We start from the raw sequence: 25,180 nt of genomic DNA, 5'->3' as shown, positions 1-25,180 counted from the left end.
AGGATTTCTGATGGTCCATCGTCAGCTGAACTTTCTACTCTTTGCCATCTTGAGCAAATGCTAGCCTTTGTTTTAAATTGCCGCTCTGTCATTTGGTGTGGACGATCCATGACCAAACAGGCTGAGCCTGGCTGCCAGCAATTTGATAAGACAGTGGGACCTCTAAAATGTAGTTTGTTCACAGGCTGACCGCCCTGCCACTCATGTGAAACTGTTCCATTTGGGTTGTTCTTCTTCATTAAATTACTACTGCTAGGCAAGCAGTGTGTGTCTCTTAAAGTACCTGTTGCTTTATATCATATATATTGATTGTATATAGCTTGATAGTTTTAGCTCCTTTATCATTTGTATAATATTTTTAATGTATTACAAATATTTTTTCTTACAGCTACCTTTTTGGAAATATGGTTCTTCATTTGAACTCCTTTTTTGGCTTCCCTGTCGTACTCCTGTACCATTGGATGGGGACAACTTTATCTTTGAATCTGGAAGATCCCAATGTGTGTAGCCACTGGGAAAGGTAATATTTTCTACTGGAAAATACATGACAAATTCTGATTGTTGTAATTTTTTTTTTTGGGGGGGGGCACATTTTAAATGGTTTAAAGCTTTTAGCTGAGTGATGAACTGAGAAAAAAAATTTGCATTACTGTGTGGCCAAGGTAAGTTCATGGATAAGTAAAAGACTATTTCACACTGCGCTGAAGTGCATCCATCTTTGCAGTACAGGTTAGGATGCAAAAAACACTACAGTGGCACCAGCAATGTTACACAACCATCTGGGTACAAGAAGTGAATAGAAATAGCTTTTTTCAATTTAAGTGAAAAGCAGCTTTTAATATGCAAAATATAATTAACTGTATTGGAGTTTAGCCAAATTTGATTATGCTGATTCTTTCCTATTCAGCATTCACAGAATCTGAATTAAGATTTGTTGCTTAATTTTTTTTATGAGGTTTAGAAATTTATAACATACAGAAAGAAATTAATCAATTTACTTCGTCCGTTCAGTCACCCAATTTCACATTAATTTCAAAGAGAATGCCACAATGGGTGGGAGAGGTTGAGCCACAGGCATTTGCTCTACTTCTTTTCTGCTGTAAAGGTTATAGTAGTGAAACCATGTCTTTTGATATTATTATTACTATGACTATTGTTATTGTTATCATTGTTGTTATTATTATTCTTCCTGTGATTGATCAGCTAGTCCCTGAGTCAGTCTAACTGTTCACTTAAGGACATCAATGTTTCCTGCATTTAAGGTATACTGTGTTTTACGTTTAATCACTGGGAGTGCTGCTAAGCTACTGTATGTGTATTTGTGATTGTTATGGCTGAATCTTTACAAAGAAAGTTAGAACTTGTATTTACATTTTTATGAAGTGTATATATATATATATATAAAAATCATTTAAGGACTTTCTCCAGGAATTTATCTGAGCTTTGTGTGAAGCATTTGGAGTCTCTGCCCCTACTGTTGTGTACAATTTGGCTTATAAAACAATGTGTATATGAAGTAGCTACCGCACTAAATACCTGTTTACAGTGTTCAGGCGCATGTCTGTGATCTTACTGGCTACTGCTCTATATTGTCTATGCTTTGTTTACTGTTTTTATAGATAAAAGTGGTTTTGAGGGAAGCTACAACATAGCAAAAGCAAAATGGGAAAAAAACTCCAAATATAACTATTCATATTGCATAATGTGTTTTAAAACAAACTGATCAAAGTGTGCAGAAAGAAAAATATATCTAGCAAGCATGCCCATTTTGTTGCATGAACCTTTTTCTTTCTTCTGCTGAGTCTCAGAAATGGCGAGGAACTGTAAGTAAACTTACTGAAACACTCATGTTGCTGCTCAGAGCAGGAGAAAAAAGTACATAAGCGTGAAAGAGTAAAACCCCAGATGCAAGCTCTTTACTGCTGCTGTCACTGGCAGTGCTGTACTTTAAATAAATCTCCCCCAGCCAGGAATAAAATGTTTTTTACAAATGAACTGCGGTCACAGCAAGAAGGGTAGAGTGTGCCTGGCCTCGAACAAAAAGCGCAGAGCCTCAGGCAAGCGTTGGCACCCCAGCAGCGTTTTGTCGGACTAGGTCGGACAGCTGGATAGATTAGGGTTGCTTGCCTTCATATGGATGTAGGAAAAACAGGGAGTAAGTTCTGGGCAGCTAAAGTAAACGGGTGTGGATGTGTTTTCTCTCAGTATAGTTGATGACAGTAGGAAGAGGAGATTGTGGCTGTTACCCTGTAATAGGTGCTAAGAGGTCAAAGAGGGCATGAGTGAAAGTGACTGAAAGCTGGACGGGCTGCATACTTAGTGTGTGTTTTGGCTGGTCCTGGGAATTAGTCCTGCTGCAGGAACTTGCCATGCATTCCTGTTATTTTCTAACCCCCTTGCGCAATCAAGGACTGACTGGCTGCCAGCACAAACAGCCTGCTGAAGAGTTTTCTAGGATGATTCAATATTTTTCCCTTTTGCAACAGGGCTCTGTTCCTCTTGCCCCACTGACAGCTCTGGAGGCTCTGGACTTCAGAGCGCAGATTTATTTGTAGGACACTGTGCTTATAATTTGGCAGAAAATAATAATAGGACTTCAGTACAGTATTTCTAAAAGAACAAAACAAAACAAAACAAAACAACCCAACACAACAGTTCTCTATTAAAAATTAGCCAGTAAACAAAATAAGGTATGGGCTTTATCTGATTGCTGAATAGGCTGTTTGATGGCCTAATTGTTACATCATTTTTCACTAATTATTACTTAGGTGTATTTCTGTGCTAACACCCGCTTGGTACCTAAATATACTGGCAGACCTTTCCACTACAAAAAAAAAAAGAAAGGTGTTTTGCTATGGATACAGCTGCAGTTTTTAAAAGAAATTTCTCAGAAAATCAAGTGAGATTTTTCTATTCTATATGATAACACAAGAAACCTCGTTTTCTGGTGCTGAACTAGTTTTCCAGCTATCCAGTGATGTTAGCAAAAGTTTATTGCCACAGGAGAACACATACTACACAGTACTTCATTTTGCTGCTCATTTGAAACGCGTGTTTTGCTTTTTCTTAAATTTAGACATACATTACTTTTCCTTAAATGTCTAGTGGTACCATTTCATCAAATGTATTAAACAGTAGAGATACGATGGCTCTCCACATGTATATTTTTCTTTACTTGGTTGAAGAAAAACCTTTCAATTGATATATTCTGTTTTATAAAGTTAGCTGGTTCATGTTTCACTTAAACTTTCTGTGAGTTTTTTTTGCACATGAGTATTTGTTATATTTAGTCTTTTCTATACCAGGACTTACTTAAATCAGACTGTACTATAAAGGACTTGCTTGATAATCTGTCCACTTTCTCTCTCTCTCTCCCCCCCCAGTTATTCAGTTACAGTGCAAGAGTCATACCCACATCCTTTTGATCAAATTTACTACACCAGTTGTACTGACATCCTGAACTGGTTTAAGTGCACACGACACAGGTGATGTACAATTGTTAATATTTTCAAACTGCTGATATTGTAAATATTTGCAAAGATTTTGTGTCTGTCAAAATCAAGCATAATATGTAGGATATTTTAGCTATAGTGATTAGTTTGTCTAACTGCTATAGTCTATGTCAACTGGAAAATGCATGCCCAAGCAATGCCACAATGTTTTGTTAGCTGGTATATCATCTGATGGAGTGCTAACAGAAAACAAACAGGTTGGGAAAAAGCATGCAATGCACAAAATTAAATTTGCCAGACCCTGCGAGGTGTATGTGTTCAGAAATGTCACGAGAGACCCCTTGCTGCTTGCAGCCTTATGTTCTGGGGAAAGTGTATGCTGCTTGAAAGGAAAGTAAGAAGATTCATTAAAGGAAACTCCTTGTGGTTGCAGGAAGTAAGCAAGGGTTGAATGATTAAAAACTGGTGACAGCTGTAAAAAGCATTTTCCTCAGAGGAATATGCCCATAAGTATGAAACATCAGCAGTGGGAAAGGCTCCCTGGTGCACAGCAGCTGGAGGAGACAGATCACTACAGGTAGTACCTAAAAAGCAGATACTGAGTTCAGAGAGAGATTACACTTTGTTTACTTATGGCACAATTATATACGAGCTGTTCCTTGCTGGGAGTCCAGACTCTCTCAGGTGGTGAGGGCGTGTGTTCACTGCTTGGTGGAGTATGTGGACAGCAGCCAGGAGAGCCAGGGAGGGAGAGTTATGGACATGGTGAGGAGCAGAGAGGAGAGGGCAGTGGGAGAGCCCGCTTCTGCTAAATACTACCTGCTCGTGTCAGAAAGAAGCTATATTTTCTGCAGTTCTTGATGAGTTTATGTGCTGATTTCTCTGTGTGCTGCTCACCACTGCCCTGCAGGGCTGCATTCGGCAAGGCAGCGTCTCCCCTGGCGAGAGGTGTGTAGCGCTGCTGGCTGCCCAGGAGGTCTGGGCTCTCCTTTGAGCCCTTCCATCTCTTGTCTTAACCAGAACTTCTCTTCTGACGACATCTCTGCTCCTGTAAAACTGATTCACTCTTGGGAGAATGATCCCCAGAGCATTTTCCCTTGGAAACAGATAGCTGTAATAATCCAGGTAACTAATTTGTATTGCCAGCCTTTACCCTCCATAGGGGATTCTAATGGCAAAGGCAGTGATGTTCTGGTTTGCATATTACTTAACTAGCCAAAATCCTTAACATTTTTCCCTCCTGTCTGGCCAACCATGGACGTAAGGCTTGATGGGGAGTCAGTGTGACTCTTGAGCTCAGCAACAGATAAATCAAGGTCTCTTTGAGCTTTTTTTCTCTCTTCTTACTGATACCTTAATGTTTTTTTAAATGTGTTAGAATATATATTGTTTTGTTTCTGAACCATGAATTGTACATAACAAGCATTCATTCTTTTCTTTAGGATCAGTTATCGTACTGCCTACAGACATGGTGAGAAAACAATGTACAGGCGTAAATCCCAGTGCTGCCCTGGATTTTATGAAAGCAGGGAAATGTGTGTCCGTAAGTTTAGCCTCTTTTTGCTTTGGAATTCCATACGTTTATCTCAATGCTGGTTTGATTCCTCTTTGATAGATGACTTATGGAAGCTGAGTTATGGGGGCTCAGTTATTCATCAGTGGTGCACGTGCAGCTCTCGTTGAAGTCAATTGGTGTTGTGCATATGCAAATGACAGGATAATTGGATCTCAGATGTCTAAGTAACCAGCTTTGATGTGATTCTAGGTAATGATCACATGGAAAATGCACGGCACAAGTGTCAGTGCATTTTCCAACACAGTAAATAAATACGAAGTTCAAAACCAGAAGGGAGATACAAGGTTTTTCTCCTTAGTGTGGTCCCTGATTGATCCCGATGCTTAGCCTCTCTTGCAGATAACAGAGATCTGTAAAAACTGTTTGACGGCAGCAGCACCTCCTTTTTGTGTGGCACATTCCCCTGTCTCCTCATTTCCTAAGTCTAAAGAGGGAAGAGCTGTGTCCAGAGCCTGGCCGTGGCCTTGGCTGAGCTCCCTTTCTCTCTCTTGTGTGGCCTCATGCAGACCTAGGAAGGTCTGATTCTTAAAACGGTATTCATTCAAGAGCATAGTAGAAAGGCAGAATGAAAATAGAGGAGGTGTTCATCCAGAGCCCTGGAAGTGTACCGTTAGTAGTTTAACGTAGGGTTATTCAAAGTCATACAGTGGGCTGGGCAGCTTCTAGATGCTTGTGTCGGCAGGAGTGACAGCAGGGAACTTGGGATGTGTAAGCAGTTGTGAAGGATAGCATATCCTTGGAGATGGGCAAATGTGTAGGGCTAAAAATGAAATTAATTCAATAATATTTCAAATTATTTGTCCTGGTGAATGCGCATGCGCAGCATGGACTGCAATGATAAGTTTTCCATAAGTCAGGGAACCACATCTCTTCATCTTTTCATCTCCTTGAAAAACTGGACTCATCTGGGGCAATCTTTTGTCTGTAACATCATTTGCGATGTTGACTTGGGTGTATACTTACACTAATTTTTGGAGACAGAAGGGACATGCATTATAGTGGAAAACGTCTATATCCATTCATTGCTTTTGCAGCTCTTCTAATAATGAGATTAAAAAACCTGCAGAACCTTAACAATGTCAGAGGGACTGAGGCTGTATAGTTGAATTTTTTCTGGAAATGTGGGGCGGCCCTGTAAGAGCAGACTGGTGAGAGGCTGGAGCCTCTGGACTGCAGGGGCTGCCCGTGCGCTTGCCGCCCAGTTTCTGAAGAGGCAACCAGTTGGGAAGCCTTGCCAAGAGAAAAAAAGTGAAAAGTCCAGCTTATTAGGAAAGCCACAGCATGTGAGCAGTTTAGGCGGCTGCTTTAGCTCCTCTCATGTGAAGCTCTGTGTCACGTCCCCCAGTTAAACTCCGTCGTGGCTGGTCTGCGCAGGGAGCCCAGCAGCACGCTCCCACCGACCCAGAGTGGGACCTGGACCGAGGTGCGTGCGAAGGGCTGGCTCTGTGACAGCACATTTTCAGCCTAACTCTCTAAGGCACACTGCTTCACCTGGTGGTTTTTTCTCAGCTGAAAATGAGAAAAGTGGAGTTATGTTCATTGCTTTATTGAATGCCTTATGGCTGTAGTGACAGTGGTGAAGCATAGCATTCAAGGTGTGGAGAAGCTTGTCGAGGAAAACGTTCTGTGAAATAACAGAAACAAGAGACTTGTCATTGCCACTGGATTTTGCAACCCAGTTTAGGAGACAACAGTGCGGTGGACAAGTCTTTACCAATAAATGAGTCTGAAAATCGCTTTCAGTATGTATATTAAATTTATTTATTCAATACAAATGTAAATTCGTATTTCATTTGTTTGTATTTTTAGTTTATTCGATACAAATGCAAATTTGTACTGCAAATTTTCTTAATTTGTGGCTTTCTGGTTGTTGTGAGGTGCATACCTAGAAGTGACCGGCAGGATTTTTTTGTATCCCTGGAAAATTATACCCTGTGAATGTCATAACACATCACACTATCCTCCTGTCTATTTTTGTTTTACTGCATTTTCTGGAATTTGAAAATGCGGCAGTAAGATACTTGATTTGAAGTGTTTTCTGCACATGAAAAAGCAAAGTCAAAATGATATTTTTAAAAAAAACTTTTTAGAAAAATGGTTCTGTCTGGTATCAGATGACAATTTTTTTAACCTTTTTGTTTTTAATGTGTATGTATTAGACTTATAAGAAGCAATTTCTAACTACATTTGTGTGTTATACAAACAGATATGAATGATCATATTTAATTTTTTGATTAAGTAGTATACTTTTTGATGTATGTAACAGTTCAGAAGTTATATACTTTAAATAACAGAGCATGTGAGTAGTGTGATGATGAATCTCTTATGTGACTACAGCTTTTACATAGCTATAGTATATGTAGTAAATTAATTCTCTATTAACACAGCAATACCCAGAACCTTGTAAATTCAGCAGACCACATTGGATGTACTAATTTTTTACTGTTATTACATAAAAAGATGCCAAATGCTGATATTCAGGACATCTCCGCTCTGACTTAGGAAGCAATTTTGGAATGCCTCAGACTTCAAATTATATAAAAATAAAGATCCTTCAGCGTAGCTAACTTTGCATTTGTTTGATTCTGTAATGGTTGGCCCTGGAAGGCATTAAGACACCTCCAGTCCTCATGATCTTCAACTGGAGCTGGGGATTCAGGGCAAAGGAGGAGCTCAGTGGTTAATAGAAGGCAGCAAATATTTCATGCTTTCCATTGCTTGAACCAGCTTTGTAGTGAACTTGTACATAGTAGAGTAGGTGATGCCTGCATACACTGCGACAATAGTAGTCATCCAGTTTAACTTGGAAAGCAAACATGATGCTGTCCGCTGAGATCAAATGGTAAGAGAGAATGACAGGGGGAGTGCTCTTCTATGTCATCACAGCAGAAGTATCACTTTCAGAAAGCCAACGTAAATCTTTTTCTGCAAGAAAATGGTGGCCACATTGGAAAACACTCAAGCACTCCGCCTTTTTTTATATGTGAAAACAGAAAAGAATCAAAGCCGTTTGAAGTGTTGCAGATATCTTCATTTATGCTGTTGCTGCTCCACAATGCGCACAGTGTTTCTGCTAGGGTGGTTTTATTTTCCCTGCAGTGTGGATTGTTTTATATGTAGTGGAGGATATAGTATGCTTCTAAAAGGCTAAAATATTTGTGGTGCTGTTGATGTTTTGTTGTTTGCTTGTTCTTCTATTTGACTTGGCAATTTAGAAAACTCAATTAGAAAATTCTACTGGTAGATCATTTTGGTATGACTCAACACTTCAGTGAATACAGTGACAAATTGAAATCTTGTGACTTCCTTTTTCAAATAATAATTAGGAATCTGTAGCATGAATACTCACTAGTCACAGTTCCCCTAGAGGTAGTACTTACTAGCGGCAGTGCCACTTCACTGCCTATAGTGGAGACAGAATTATTTGTCACTGCATAAAGAATTGCAAGAGTGTGCCAGCCTCATGTTGCTAAAGTCTGTAAATGTATTTGCAAAGGAAAAGAATGGCCAACAGCCAGAGAAAAGCACTGGCTGAAATATAAGTGGGTTTTATTTTGGGTCTTTTGGAGTCCAGTCTGAACAGGTGAACTTGAATTCATCTTAGATTTCTGTGGAATTGTGACTCTAACTTCCATACTTGTTCCTGAAAACGTTCAATAGGTGAAACTTTATGTTTTCACTTTTCGATGAAAATTGCTTTTGTGTTTGTCTTTGGATTCAGTTTATATATATAGATATATATGGAATATAAAGATATGTGGAGAATATATATATATGGAAAATACACAAGCAGGCCTTTTCTGTCACTCATATGAAAATTTTAGTTCTGTTTGTTCTTCTCCAAATTAAAAATAACTGTTGTACTGTAAACTGTCCAAACTCTGATACAGAATTTTAGCATCCTTTTCTTTTGACTAATGCCACTGATAAGAAGATGACAGTCACACTTGACGTAGTTATTTGTTAAAAGTTTTATGGAAAACACCACCCCACTATAGCCATAATAAGTTTAAAAAAAGAAGATACCAGTCTTTCCAATGTTTCTGAGTTTGTTGAAATGATGCTGCACTTACATGACTATTAGTAAGCAACAAAGTGTCATCAAGAGTCAGCCTCCATTGTGCAGCCCTTGGAAGCTTTTCAGGGAACCTCTTGGGGAAGTTTTAAATGATGTTAATAAATATTATAATAGACACTTTTTTTGTGTGTAACTTTTGGCCAGTATAGAAATACTCTCTTGCAGACTGGATTTATTATGGCAAGCAGTGTTCAGTCATGCTGAACAGAAAAATTATTCTGTGTTTTATTAGTTGTACCATATGGGTTTGTCTTCAGGAGGGTAAAAAAAATATGTTTTAATTTTAATGCCAACATTATATGGCATCAGTACTTGGACTGTTTTATAAGCATGAAGATATCTTTTCGTACTTCTGGTATTACCTTAGTTTGTGCTCTCCTCATATAATTCCTCTTTATAAAGGATACAAATAACATGCAAATTTCGGACTTCTGTCTTCCCTGTTGTCAGTACCTCTGCAGAAGAGTAGGCTAACTGGAGCTCAGGTGATTATTTATTTTTGCTCTTAAGAGTTACAGAGCATGCAATTAATATTTAGATCTGATGGACTTTCTGAGATGATCTGAATGCAGTTTATATGCAGAAACAAAGATAAGAATCATTGTGTAAAGTTCTGTAAAGGAACTTACTCCTGGCCTCAGAAAGTCCATACTAGGTTGAGTAATTGACTTAATCTCTTATTTATTAAAAATAATTTACTGTCACTTATCTCCCTATATCAATGGCAATCCCTAGGAGATTTGGCAGATGGAAGCTAGGCTGAGCTACAGCCTGAGAAGTTTTTACGAAAGTGCAGTCTTCCCTTTTTTTTTTTTTTAACATTTACAAAGCCCATTCAATTTTTAGAATGCTTCTGAAGTGAAAGAATTCAAAGACTTTGAGATTTGTGTGGCGAGGTAGGCATGCTGGAGGAGAGGGATGCCATCCAGAGGGACCTGGACAGGCTGGAGACATGGGCCCTTGCCAACCTCATGACGTTCAACAAAGCCAAGTGCAAGGTCCTACATCTGCCTTGGGGCAATCCCAAGCGCAAATACAGGCTGGGCAGAGAATGGATTGAGAGCAGCCCTCAGGAGAAGGACCTGGGTGTGCTGATTGATGAGAAGCTCAACATGAGCGAGCAATGTGCAATCGGAGCCCAGAACACCAACCACATCCTGGGCTGCATCAGAAGTGTGGCCAGCAGGTTGAGCAAGGTGATTCTGCCCCTCTACTCCACTCTCGTGAGACCCCACCTGGAGTACTACATCCAGCTCTGGAGCCACCAACATAGGAAGGATATGGAGCTGTTGGAGCAGGTCCAGAAGAGGGCCACAAAGATGATCAGAGGGCTGCGGCACCTCTCCTATGAGGACAGGCTGAGAGAGTTGGGGCTATTCAGACAGGAGAAGAGAAGGCTCCAGGGAGACCTTATTGCGGCCTTCCACTACCTAAAGAGGGCCCACAAGAGGGTTGGGGAAGGACTAAGGACTTTTTACAAGGGCATGTAGTGATAGGATGAGGGGGGTTGGCTTCAAACTGGAAGAGGGTAGGTTTAGATTAGACATTAGGAAGAAATTTTTCACTCTGAGGGTGGTGAGGCACTGGAACAGGTTGCCCAGAAAAGTTGCAGGATATGCATCCCTGGAGGTGTTCAAGGCCAGGTGGGATGAGGCTTTGAGCAACCTGGTCCTGTGGGAGGTGTCTGTGTCCGTGGCAGGGGGTTGGAACTAGATGATCTTCAAGGTCTCTTCCAACCTAAACCATTCTATGATTCTTTGATTTCTTCTGGAGGCTTTTTTGTAGACTGACACACACAGAATGTAGATTCATCCCAGTAGCATTTTGGTAGCTTGAACATTAACTTCACTGACAGCGTAGCTCGTATCTAAGAACATTAAAGGAGAATTATGCCGGTTGAATTTCCTCAAGACATGAATTAGAAAATAAACTATCTATCTTAATGTGTAACTGGGTATCACTTTAATAGCAACTACTCATCAAGCATACGAAAACAGGATTAACCAAAGGATATGTTCTGTCATACAGTATGGAAGTGAAGAATTTATTTGAAAAAACACGTGTATAATGTAGTTTAAAAGAGACTTGAATTTTATTTTGCATGATAAGTGCTGAGGAACCTTATTTTAATTACTTTTGAGGAAGTTGAAGTTAAACCTTGTGAAATATGTAGAAAAAGTTTTTTTTCTTTTTGCAGTCCAAAATGGTTTGTGCATTCAAGTGTAGTTCACAAAATTTTGAGAACTTTTAACAGCTAAAGCAGGTCCAGTTCAGATACTACTCCAGTCTTCCTAATATGAATTACCTGTAAAGTTGATAGGAATTTTATCTAATAGATGTCAGGAATGAAACCTCATGAAATCAGGTATTATTTCAGGTATCTGCTTATTTGATGATGTGATTAATTTGTTTAAAAGATGTAAGTCTAGTTGCAGAACCATAGTTAATTCTCCTGGTCATTTACTTATGTGCATAATTACAGCCAAAATATTTCATGCTTTGTTTATGTTAACTGATTTATGTCTGGCTTTTGAGAATGAAAAAGCAGCAGATCCTGAAATGCTTGCATAAATGTTCACTAAAGATAAAAACACCTTTTTTCAAATATTATCATTATTACTGGAAATTTTTGTGTACCTTCTTTTAACATCAGATAATGCAATGCACAGCTGTCCGAGTGTTGTCTATGGTGACTTACAATGAAAGAAATTCATGTCACTTTCTTAATCACGGAGAGCAGATTCATAAAACACCATTCAGAAACTGCAAGTCTGACAATGTTCCACTCTTCGTATATGCTCTAGTTCTGAAGTGGAAGTCATATGAGGCGCAGGAGTTACTCCACTCAGCTGTAATATTTTAAGTAGGTATAGCAATGGAGAGGCAATCTGCGTTTGCACTGCAGGAGGTATGCTGTAGCCCATCAGCATATAAGTACGCATTTGAATTGCAATCTTCTCTAGAGCTGGAGCACCATCTCCCTCTCTTCATTGATATCAGTATAAGACACGTGATCAGTGTTTGAAAGTGGCAACTTGACCTGCAACTGTATTATACATTCTGTGCCTCTAGCATGACTGACTTAATTCCCCATGGTAAGAGCTCCCCTCCCAAAGCTGTCGTGCTAGGGCATGTCTGTCAGCACGTTGGCCGAGCCTTTGCCTCGCATCGCTTTCAGCTTGCTGTAATAATGGTGTTGATGGCCTGGGTGGGTTACACGTCTTTTCACATTGGTTCACTTTGCTGAGCTTCCTCAGCAGGGAATGTTCATTCATCTGGTTACAGAAGTACCAGTGCCTGCCACTGAGGTGGGAACAGAACGCAAGCAGCCTGGTGGACTTGTGTCCAGTGGATGTGGCAGCTCCTCCCGTGGTGCGGAAAGGGCTACTACATGGCATTGCACACGCAGCAGCCTCAGATATTTTATAGATGCTTCAAGCTGGCTGATACTCTGTAATCAGAAAGAGTGAATCTACCTTTTGTTTTTTAAGAAAACGAAAGGATATGATCCACTGAAATAGACCTGAAAGTTGGACAAGGCAAGATTTTAGAGAAGATTTTGGAGGAAGCAATAGGACACAGAAGAAAAGGGGAAATGAGATGTAAAAGGAAATAGGCAAGAGTAAGCTCAGATTGCTTTTCATATGATAATTGATTTTTGCCTTACAAAAGAAGAAGATATGACTTATGCAATTTACTGCTGCCAGTGAATTTTTGGTGCTTCTCTACATGTCTCAGTATCAAAAAGACTTCATGTTAAGTTTTTCACCTGCACTTGCACATAAATATTTTCTTATGTCATGTCCAACAATTTCATAGAAACCAAGAGAAAGTAGTTTCTCTGTCCATGATGTCATTCAATGTGTTTTCAGCTTGTTCTGGTGCTTTTCATGTTGTCCTCACCTTACACTTTTTTGTCATGTAGTAAATTTTGGTTCTCTATTCCCCATGTTCAGTGCAATAATTTTTTTCACAGATGCTGTCTCTTAGGGATGTTAACTAGTATTCAGTTGCCAAGAATAACTTTGCCCATAAGGTGTCTAGAGAATAATGTCTTTTGGTTACAAAATAGGTTTTTATCTATATCCAAAGTGTAGAAAGAAATCATTCTTCGATCAGATATTTTTGAGGCATTAAGAAACTTAACCAAAAAAAAAAGAAATACTGCATCTCTCTAATTTTTTTTATATATCTTGAACATTTTTTTAAACATTCTTGGCTTTAGTTTAGCTTCTTCAAAACAAAGAACTACATGTACTCTTCTTTGAGAAAAAAAATTCTATTTGTATGCCATATATATATATAAATGAAATTTTAATTAAACTTCATTGGAATTATTTGGAAGCAGGAATATATATATTGTACAACTTCCTTCAGTGGTCCTTATCCCGTATTTCTTTTTCATTAGAGTGAGCAGAGTTCCGTCTGTCAAAACCCCCAACATTGTTGCTTATAGATAACTTCTATAGAGACTTAGTAGTGGTAGCCTGTTTTGAAGAGTTGTGTTTGATTTATGTTCTGCTACTGGAAAACTGAAACATCACTTCAGTGACTGAAGAGAAGCTACTGTTGATTTATGCTATGGTGGCTAAGAAAGCAATACAGTAATTTGCGAAATGACTCTGCATTAATAACACTGACCAAAGTTTCACCTGTTGTATATTTGTTCCAAGACAACTCTATTTTATTATTGAAAGTAATTGATGATTATTTGCCACAGCACCATAGCGTGTGGTGTTACATAGGAAGGATCTATGTGCTCAGCATGGTGTGAAGGGCAGCGCAAGGAGGTGCTCAAAGAGCTTCCTCTGTGTCCCTTGCTGGGTCCAGTTTCATACAACATTTTGATTTTTGTATTTTTTTCCATCTGTCTCACAGAGTATGTGATGGAATGTCACTTTATTGTATTTAGCCTTAGCGCTCAGGAGTTTGCATTGAGTATGTTGGTATTCACTAAGTTATTTGTACATGTGCATGTGCAGACACGTGTACGTGTACAGCTACCATCTGTTGCCTTGTGTTTTACTAGTAGGATTTTTCACACATTTGATTTAGGGAGAGCTTTGGTGCCCAGCGCAGCACTTACTGGGCAAGAATCTTCAAAGATACGAGTAATTCATGTCTAGTTATAAGACTAATGGAAAATTGTGATGTATTATTTGAAGTCATTCTTTTCAAATAAATAAATAGAGAACAATGAAATAACTTTGTATTAATATGTTGTATGATCTAACATTTAAAAAAGCATGTTCTCCTTGTTGATTTCTAATGCAGATCATTTTAATGCACATCTGAAAAGTAGCTTATTAGAAGTAGAAGTTGAGAATGAAAATTAAAGACTGTACAAGTGGGCAATTAATGGCTGGAATTCCAGATAACCAAAGATTTTAACACTATATATGATTGATGTCTGTGTGGCTTTCCTTTTTCTTGGCCACACAAAACATAAAGATGACCCATGTGCTTCATCATGTTTAATTAGGAAAAAAACAGGACATTTTGCAAGTGTTTTTCCCAATTACTGTAGAGAATTTTCAATCCATTCAGAACTCAAATGATTCACATATAGTCCCATTAAACTTCTTGTAGGCACCAACTTTTTCCCATTGTTCACCTGGTGTTCATAGAATCATAGAATTGTCTGGATTGGTAGGGACCTCTAAGACCATCAAGCCCAACTAAAATTCATTGGTATATCAATCAGATTCTTGTCATAGTTTATCTGGAAATGTTGGTACAAAGAAAAATCTCATCCTGTGCATATTTTTTAAATTTTATTGTTGTTCAAACTAGAAGGAAAGTATTACACTGTATATATTTTTGAAAGCTAAGTGTATTTTGTGATGAATGGGATGCCAGATTACCAGTTGCTGTATGCAGATTCTTCCTCTTCGGTGTATTGTATTCTGAGTCAATTACATTGATGTGCTGGGTATAGAAGCCATTTCAAGTTTTTCTTAAATGTTTCAAATAAAAGCTGTATTTCAAAGTAAGCCTCAACTGTAGCAATACATGCTTGCAAATCGTAAAAAAAAAAAAAAAAAAAAATTATCAAGAAAAATTACAAGGGGCTCTGCTTAGTACTCACAATAAAGGTTGCAGTCATTCACAGGGTTTGTATCTCATGTCTTACCTTGATCATCATCACTGTTTTGTTGTGCTTCATTTGAACTGTGCAACCATTCAGAGAAATTGATATTAAAATACTGATGTGTTGCAAATAGTATTTTATCTATACCATTGCAAGAGAACCCCTCTTTTAATGCATGCAGAAGCTCCTCTCTTTTTCTTGGCGTGAGTTTGCTTCAGAGAATCACAGGATGGTTGAGGTTGGAAGGGACCTGTGGAAGTCATCTTGTCCAGTTTCCCTGCTCAGGCGGGGCCACCTAGAGTCTCTTGCCCAGGATCATGTTCAGATGGGTTTCCAACCTACATCATACTATGACACTATTTTCATTAAGTGTGGACAATTTGCTCTTTGTTTAATGCAAAAGTATTTGAATAGCACCGACATGTTTTTAGTTGGAGCCTTCAAACTTAGGAGAGAAGAGACTGCAGTAAGAAAGTTTATTTTGAAGAGATCCTGTCGTACTTTAATACACTAATGTCTATTTTGCTTTTAAAGGATATTTGAGACATAAAAGATCTGGATGAGGAATAAGTTTAGAATACTTTTCCTAGTGCTAGGAGTTCTTCTTTAATTCTGTTTTTTATTTCTTTCTCTGACAGCTCATTGTGCGGATAAATGTGTCCATGGTCGTTGTATTGCTCCGAACACCTGTCAGTGTGAGCCTGGCTGGGGAGGACCCAACTGCTCCAGTGGTGAGTTTTCACCTGCTTCTGCCCATCTCCTGCTCTTTCCACGGTGTTGTCCTCTCTTCTGGGTTGATTATCATCAATCCTGTGCTTGGGCTCCTGCTTGCTGGTCGGGGTTGTTCTGAGTTCTCAGGGTACTCTGCGTGACCTGATTTTTCTTCATTTACTTGCAAAATTTGCAAGTAGCAGCACTGAATGTCATGAGCTATTTTGTGCTCAGAAACATGCCAGATAGTATAGAACTTAGTATCTGGAGTAATGTAGGTAAAATTGTATTTTAACTGTAAGAAAATCTCTAATTTTTTATTTTCCTCGTGCGTAAGGAATGATGATGCCAGGTCACGTTTAAAAGCTTTGAGCAAAGCCTTCCTCACAACCCTCTCCTCCTTTTTCGTTCAGCCACTAACTTGTCCTTTTTCCCCCCCTTGCTGTGTTCCCTTCTTGCATTGTTAGTTGCTCCCTATCTGCTCAGTCTCTTTCCACTTTACTCTCATTTACTCGTCACGTTTCTCCAGCTTTCTTCTCCTTCCCCTTTGCCATGAGAGTGCGTGCAGGAGGCGAGGGCAGCAAGAGAGGAGTGTCGAGGACACACGCGACGGGAGGCAGGGGCAGGCTGGCACCTTTCCTGCTTGGCGTGTGGCTGCGGTCACATGCCACCCACCGAGCAGGTGGTCATGCTTAATAAAGAAATTGTGAAGACCAAGGCCGTCACACGCGTGACGCAAGAGCATAGCAAAATGTCAAAAACACAAAGTGAAGTAGTAAAGTATCAGTTCATGACCTTTTCAGTCACTGCTGTTTTCTAGACTCCTTGAGCATAAATCCAGGCACTGCAGGCTGCAATAAAGCAATAAGGTTTGGTCAGAGGGCAGAAGCCCCCCAGTGTCAGGGCTGGCTTGTTAGTGCACTACCTCTTCCTCTGTCACAGGTAATCATTTGTGCAGACCACGAGTTGTTATTTTTATTTCCCTTTGCCTGAAATAGAGTTTCTCAGAATTCTTGATTTTTTTATTCATTATAATCTGTTATTTATTTCATCTTTCTGTCCCCCTTTGTAAGGTCTTTGGAAATTTAATGTTTAGGCTAACATTACAACCCTGTATTTCATTACAGTCAAGTTCAAAGTGGGTCACCACTAGTGACTGTCCACTTGAAAGGAACATATTTTAGTCAACAATAAAAAAATACATTAATAATTTAAATTTCGCAGACCATATAAAATTCCAATTCATAAAACAGACCTCGAGGTCTTGCAAAGATATTATGCTGCTAGTTTACTTAGTATGGGATTCCTATAAAGATAACAACTGTCAAAAACCTACATCATCATCAGGACAAAAATAATATGGTTATATTTTCACCCTCATTTTTTTTCTGCATAACAAAAATAGGGAGATGTTCTTTTTTTTTTTGCAAACAAGGTGCTATAGTGACTCTTCATGTGGAACTGATCTGTTGCTCAAGCAGCCTATTTTGTGAAATTTGAGAGAGAGAAGTTATATGAGGAAGAACTTAACTAGTTAAAAAGCATTACATTTTTTGTATAGTCTTTGTATACACATGTAATTCTTTGCATGAACAGCTCTAAAGAAACACTAAGTTTTGTGTAAGGTGTAAAACTGAAAGATTTAGCAATGCAGTGTTGCTGTAATGCTGATTTTAATCGTGTGCTGAATTGTCGAAGGACATTGTCAAAAAATGTTATCTTTCCTTCTGAATGCCTTATGTATCGAGCTCTTCTGTAACTAATCAAATGTGCAGGAGAAATGTGTATCACTAGACAACACAGAATGCGGAGATACTGTTATTTATTGAGATTTCCAAGTTTGAAATTTGCTGAAAGGGCACTTTAGATGAGACAGGAACCTCTAAATCTGTCTTTGGAAATAATCCTTCCTCTCACAGGATTTTCTAGAGCCTATTTCCCTTACCTGTCTGGTATAATTCATTTTGAATACTTGTGCAGCTCTTTTCCTCTGCTTCTTCCTCAGTTGGTTGCCTTTGATTGCTTGTCACAGCAGCGGCAATAGCAAAAATACTCTCTGGTGGGTGTACACAACAGGCCAAAGCTGAAAGGGCCTTTGTTCACGTACTTTTGAACAGTGTGATCCCTGGAGAGGTCGGTGATCCTCTAAAGGCTTCTGCGTGACGTTAGAGCTAGCTGGAACCGCCAAAATTTGCTTCAGTTTGTTAGTGTAGTCCTAAGAGAAGGGGGGTAGGCTGAGGAAGAGGATGTTTTTCTGCATATGCTACAGAGGCTTTTTTTTTTATTTATCCCATTCCATGTGGACAAACTTAAGAAAAATGTTGCTTTCACCAGATTTTCCTTCTGAGTTTAAGTGCTGCTGTTTGTTGCTAGCTGTGCATGATTGCCTTATCCGCGTGTCTTGAGCGCTACAGCACGGATCAAATTGAATTGAAAAGCAGTGGCTAGTGTTGGAAACACAGTAACTGATAGGGGTTTGGCTCTCTGGCACTGAGTTTTATTAAAGTTGCTTGCCTTACGTAAAAGATTTTAATATTTTGCCTTTATTCTCTGCACGATCCCCAACTTGATTAGTCTTAGTAATAGAAAGGTACAATGAGATAAAATAAAAAGATGCTTTTTTTTATTAATCATTTTGTTGATATGGTAAGTCATTTATTTGAGAAAAATACATGCAAATTGTCGTACTGTAATAATGCTTATTATATAAACATTTTAACTGTGTAACTATTTAACTGAATAATGGAGAAGGAACAAAGATTACAAGGCAGGCCGGTATTTTTGTAAGGCAGACACTCAGGGATTTAGTTGTTACTGCTGACCAAATAAAACACGGTGACCGACAGGGAGAGATTATTCTCAAAGCCTGAGATAATAGGCAAACTTCCAGATTTAGCAGTCTGTTTGTTTGCATGGACATGAACGTCTTGGAAGCAACAGTTCTACCTAAGCACAAAACCTGTAAAACTGCAGAACTAAAGTTTTTCTTCCAAAGTACTATCCTTTCTCTGTTAGGGGTGATTATTCTCCTTACAAAGGAATTTCATCTGTAGGTATCTGAGAACAGAGTTAGGCTTATTGCAGCATCTGTCCATCTGCCAACCACCAGCTTGATTTTATCTGTTGTTTCTCAGTTTTATTCACCCAGTGTATTTAAAATAAATTTTTAAACCATATGCCACAGCCTCTCTGTGACAGTGTCTTTCTGGGTGGTAACTGCAGACAAGAGCTTCCTAAATGCTGTAATGTTCTCTCAAAAAATGAGAGAGTGATTGCGTGGACTAAATTCAGGTATTGTGCTGTAAAAGCTGAATCAGCAAGCTGCTTCTCCTATCTTTGCCTACCACTGCGTGCTATGGCCTAATAACCTTTCTAGGGACTAAACTTTTGGGGAGACTCCCATTTCCCTTCATACCAACCATTACCTCCTTTTTGTGACTTGTCTCAGCCAATTCCTAATAGCCTAGGTCAGTGGCTGCTTTCAGTTTAGGAAGAAGAGGGATAAAGATTTGACTGGACTACTGAGGCTGTCCTCTTTCAGTGCTTGATTCTAGCCCAACCCATAACACTCCTCTCCGTCACATCCTCTGCCTTTCTGAAAAGCTTACATCCCACCTGAGAGAAAAATAGGATTGGATGTATTCTTCTGCGAGTAAAACCTCAGTGGTGGTCTTGGAATTTGGCTAATTAAATAATATCTCCTTGGGGAACATTTCCCATGTGAGATGTACTTTTTCTTCAGGCCTTTTCTTTTTAGTTAAAGGAAATAGACTTTATTAGGCAGTATTTGCTTGCAGTGAATTTCAGTGGGAGGTGACGAAGGAAATGATGATAACGTACATATATCTGAACAGAAATACTACTTGGATTGAGAGATCACTCATTTGTGGAACACTTCCATTCTGGCGGGAGAGGTGACAGTCATGCGAAACAAGTTATTCTAATAAAGATTTATTGAATGAACACAGTAGTCAGGTCAATGACAAATGAGTTGACAGAAGGCGTATTCAACCTATTCCTTGGAGCGAGCGAATTGGCATAACCAGCACACTGTCAGCACCCCTTCGAAGAAGTGTTTGTGAACTTCAGGAGTATAAGTTGATTGGTTCTGGGCTGAGGACAAGGACAAAATTTAGAAAAAAAGGACACAGTTGTAAAGATAGGCACATTTGTAGATTAAAAATGTAAACAAATAGATTTTATTGTGAAACGAACAGACTAACTAAACCTTTCCCTTCCAAACTGGATTATTGTTTATATCAAGTTTTTAACTTGCACGTGTTAGATTGTATTGTTACATGTTGTAAGAGCGTTTTTGACTACAGGTTGTGTATAAAGCAGTCTTCTGTAAGAGTTGCTACACGTAGTGATAGTTGGCTGTCTAGGTGTGTAGGGATGATCAAACGATGATTTACATTTGTAGACTGTTTTCCGCTCACGCTTTTGCAACAGTACTTGCTGTAATACATAATATGTGGACCTGATTGTCTGTTGTGAATGTGTGTGCAAGACAGATGCACATGCAGCCTAAAACGGAGCCCCACTAAGCAATCAGGACATTCATTTTGTTTTTCTTCTCAGGCCTAGCAGTCCACAAATAATTCCTTCAAAATCAATAGGACACTTTCTGAATAAACTGGACCAGAGGCAAAAGGCCAAAATCAATATTACATTGAGTCATCTGCAAAGATTATAGCCTTCATGATCCCCCAGCTGGCCTGAGTAGTGAAGCAAAAAGGGTTTTTGGTTTATGACAAGTATGTTAGGATTGTTTGTGGAAATGTGAATAGGCATTTTCTATTTTTATTGTATTTTAATTTGTAATTTGATTCTGGTGGTGATTAGTAGAGTTTCACTGGGACTACAGTCTCAGGGCATGGGGGTAGAACAAGTGGCACTAAGGCGTAATTTGACTGCAGGGTTTTGTAAAGCATGAGAAGAGAACTGGCTTTTTCCTTAATACATTAAGCTGAGCATTTAAAGCTGGAATCTCAGAGAAACATCTTCTCACCTTTAAATGCACTTGTTAAGGAAACCTTTAAGGTACAGTAGCTCTGCTAGTGTCAGATTTCCTTTACTGTCGTGGGTGTTTGTAAAGTTCACAAATTCCATGAAAATCTCACTGTTTTCTTCATGGGACTTGGCAGATGCAGAATATGGCAGAAACTGGATCCTTTGGCATAGCTTGTGTGAGACACTCACGTGAGTTGCAAACACTGCCAGTTTCTCAGTGGAGCTTATAATTTCCATTAACCCTGCAGAGGTGGATGTGTGACTGTTTCCCACAGATGCACTTGCACCCCAAGTGAAACAGCCCCCTTGGTGCGGGTACCCGGCAAGGTGCCTGGGAGCATCTTGTACGCTCCGATGGCACAGCTTGTGAATCTTGAATTGAGCTTCTTTGACCCAGGCATTGCTTTCCTTTTTGTTTGTTGAAAGTATTTTGACTAACAGAGCTTGCAAGATACGCTTAGAGAGCTCGCTCATCCTTAAGTTTTCCAAGCCATTCAACAGGCTGTAGAAATAGGTTCTGGTTTTAACCACATGCTGGCACCAGAAAGGCTTGATTCCCAGAACTGAGAAACCGCTAAACACACAAGTGAAACTGCAGAGTATGCTGACAGAGAGCTGTCTGCTTTTATGGAAAATGTAGAGCAATAGCTGATTCAAGTAATGCAGAACTGCCCCACACACCAGCTCCCAAATGGCCACATGCGCAAATGCATCCCACTAGCAAGGTCATCAACAGTCTGAAATTTAACCTTTTCTTATTACGTGTGTCTTCCCCGTACTCTTCACTACCCTTAATTCTTCTGTAATTACTACTTTTATAATTCCCCTAACCGACTTCCTCTCGGTTTTGCCAGCTGAACTCCTTATTTTCTCCTCTAACAAGGCTAAATATCTTTTGGGTTGAGAAACTAACCCACCAGCAAGTTAGAGCAGGTGCAAATAGGGAGAACAGGTATTAAAGGAAGTTGCCACCACCTTCATTGTGGAGAGAGTCACTACAATGTCTCCCCAGTAGGTGGTACCAAAATTACCAGGGCTACAGAGCAGCTGTGCTTTCCTGGAGTTCAGTACAACGATGTATTTGAAATGATATTATTCTTCTGTTTAATATAATTTCTGTTCTATAAAGCATTTTGGTTTTGAAGTTCTAGGGAACTCTGGACATGCTTCAGCATTTTGCTAAATTACAGTTCCAATCCTTAAACACAAGAAGAAACAAAAATATATTTTCTACAAAACTGAGTTAATAAATTTACTTGTTGAGATTTACTGCAGGAAGCATTGCAGTCAATGGTGATAATTTTATTGATTTATAAAAAATTTCCGGATCAGAGATGCTTTTCATTTCTGCTTTTCACCATTTCATAAACTCAGTGTATTTGTGGTGTTTACCTAAGTTGATTTCTTGAATAATATCTGTGTAAATTTTGTTTTTCTGGTAATTGTGCAAAAGTATTTTTAGCACTGGTTTAATTTCAATCTACCTTATGTATTGACGGCTTAGGTATTGTCATTGGTTCACTTAGCAGGTTTTCAAGGATGTGAAGGATAGCATTTGTTGGTAATTTAAAAATTAAGATGACCTTCAAGTTATTGCAAAAAAGGAAAAAGTCTAAATGATGGTCATACAAGGAGATCTGTGCAAAGTCAGGATCATGGGCAACAGTACATTTTATACAGTACAATCAGATTCTTATAATTTTGTGTGTTGTCCTATAATACTGATTATTTTTAAAAGGTTTTATCTCAGTAGCAAGATAAAATGAACACCAAGAGCCATCTGCGTGTGTTTTCCTTAGCAATTATCCAACCTTGTATTCTGATGTCCAAAGCACTCTAAAGACCCTTCTGAAATTTATGGCATGTGAAAGGCATATATTTCCACTCTTTTATAGGATCTGAAAAACACATTTTCATTGTTCTTCCACTTCACGGATCAAAAGGCTTTTACAAAGTAAAAAAGAAAAATCCCTAAATTAAATTAAAGCTTAGCATTTTGAATAAAAAACCTTTCTTACACACAAAACAAAATGTAAGAATGAAAAATATGCCACAGGGTAAAAAGCCTACAGTGTAACAAATGAAATCAGATAGAAACAAAAGACTCAAAGAAAATCCAGATTTAATAGAAAGCGTGTTCTGAAAAAAAAACCCCACTACTATGTATTTCTGTGTCTGGGATGTAGGTAAAATAAGTCTTTTACTAAAAGGCATTGATATTTTATAATTATTATGAGTGATTCTTTAAAGGAAAAAGATTCTTTTCTGATATGCATGTGCATATATTTTCATAACATCCTGAGGTGTCTAGAACAGAGCATATAAAAATATATGAAGAATAATCTCATGTTTTCATTAAATAAGACTTTGAAGGGTTTTTTTTTTTAAAGGATGTTTTTATTCTACTTTTCAGAGTAGTTGGCTTTATTTTTCTGGCTTTTTTGACTCATTTCTGAAATTTCTGTTTGCTGTGTTCCACATTTACTGTCTTGCAGTCCAGGCTGATATACAGGTTGATGTCACTAGGGGCTTAATGCATCTTGTTGAATTTTGAACACAGTTGAGTATTTGTAGCTTTCAGAATCAGTGGGAATTTACTTTTATTTGGTTTAAATCCCAGTTGGGGGAATTATTATCTGTTTCCTATCCTGCAGGAATATCCTAAGGGAAACGAATGGCATCAGTTTAGATCTGCAGCTTACCAAATCATAATAGCAGAGAGTGGTTTCCAGAAGACTCCCTAAACTTTCCGATAAGGATGATGTGGATTTAGATTAGTGACAACATTTATATTTTTGTCATCATTTTTGCTTAGTGAATCAATGAATGTTGTTCTGAATATAAACACAATCAGAAATGAAGATGATTAAGAGTAGCATCTCCCTGGCTATGACTTTTCACATCCTTATCAGTTGAGAGTAATTGAGGATCCATAAAGTATTATCCAAGCTTACGTTTGCATAGACCAAAAGTACATGATGTAATATATGCCCTATTTGACTGTTGTCATGGTATGTGAAATACCTTCTCTCCTGTCAAGAAGGGCATCAAACCAGTTTTCTGACAAAATTTTAATCTGGAGTGAGTGTGGTGTACGCCATGTCTTTGCAAGCCTTCATATTGTAATTATGGGACTCTTTGGGCAGAACAGTAGACGCATTTTCAGGTATGTAAAATACAAGACTATCCACCGCAAGAATTAGAGTTAAATTTACCTTCTGTTGACACTTGAAAATTAGATGAACATCTGTTGTTGATGGAGAAAAGGGAAGACTTGTCCTGGGTGTGTTTCATTACTGAGGTCATCAGCAAAAGAGTTGAGGTGAGTGGCTTCTCTCACCTATGAATTTAAATGCCATCCTCATAAAAAGTTACCCCGTTTTCTTTGGAAATTCTTACTGAGGTTCATCAGATTGTACTTACTGCCAGTTAGACATCTAAAGTATTAGCTCCACTGATACATATTTATGTTAAGACAAGCGTGTTTCTTGCTTCTGGAACAGAGGGAGGAGTCATTCTTCCAAATGCTAAACTCTAGACAGCCTTAAGGCAATTTATGGAAACAAGATTGTCAGTGGGCTACTCCTTTGGATAAATCAAAATTTTCTCAATATTGGCCTATTTTACTTATACTGTCTATGCTTGGTTATTAGTGGTGGTTGTTCACTGATAATGCTAGTCACTTGTGGGCCTTCCTAGAAATACTACACTTTTCTTATTTATGTCCTCTGCTCCAACAGACTGGAATAGTTTGTAAATAGGGCCTGTTACAGTTGGTCTACTTTTAGTTGTAGATGATGGTCATTCTTGCTCCTTGGTGGACCTTGTGCCTGTCCTTACTGGGGATTTGTGGACTCCTTCTGCAAATAAAAATACAGAAGAGAAAGTTGTCTCTGTCCCAGAGAACCTGTGGTTGACGGAAGAAAAGGGATAGCACAAAGCTGGAAACATGTAGGAGATAAGGAAGGAAGCAAACACTACTAAATGACTGTGGCAGGCAGTGCTTTTGACACATTTGCTGCATCAAGTTTTTGCTGACTTCACAGGAAGGAGTTATAAGGTAGGCACGTGGAGGAGAACATTGTGGCAGTTTTATGGCTTGGGGTATGGAGAGCTGTGCCAAGTTGTAGAGGCAACTTGAGGAGAAACAAGGAGGGTGATAGTCTGACAATGCAACAAAGGGGCTAATGTCACAGGGGATGTAAATGTTGGGCTTGATATTTGAATACTGGATGTGAAATGATAGATGAGGGATAGAC

At 38.8% G+C, this 25,180-nt stretch overlaps 1 protein-coding gene across 2 annotated transcripts in view; it reads left to right on the top strand.

Moving 5' to 3' along the window:
* The first annotated feature begins 404 nt into the window (after positions 1-404).
* Positions 405-25,180, top strand: part of MEGF10 (multiple EGF-like-domains 10) — a 78,092-nt gene continuing 53,316 nt past the window's right edge. The window contains exons 1-4 of one of the 2 annotated variants that reach the window (XM_009889705.1): positions 405-520; positions 3,384-3,485; positions 4,895-4,995; positions 15,836-15,928. In XM_009889705.1, the coding sequence (XP_009888007.1) occupies positions 405-520; positions 3,384-3,485; positions 4,895-4,995; positions 15,836-15,928 (412 nt within the window). The remainder of the gene's footprint in view (positions 521-3,383; positions 3,486-4,894; positions 4,996-15,835; positions 15,929-25,180) is intronic. The other variant, XM_009889706.1, reaches the window with a different exon arrangement.

Source organism: Charadrius vociferus, unplaced genomic scaffold (assembly GCF_000708025.1).
Source record: "Charadrius vociferus isolate BGI_N301 unplaced genomic scaffold, ASM70802v2 scaffold377, whole genome shotgun sequence".
Taxonomy (NCBI): domain Eukaryota; kingdom Metazoa; phylum Chordata; class Aves; order Charadriiformes; family Charadriidae; genus Charadrius; species Charadrius vociferus.
The sequence above is the reverse complement of the archived record's forward strand: the minus strand, read 5'-3'. Positions and strand labels throughout refer to the sequence as shown.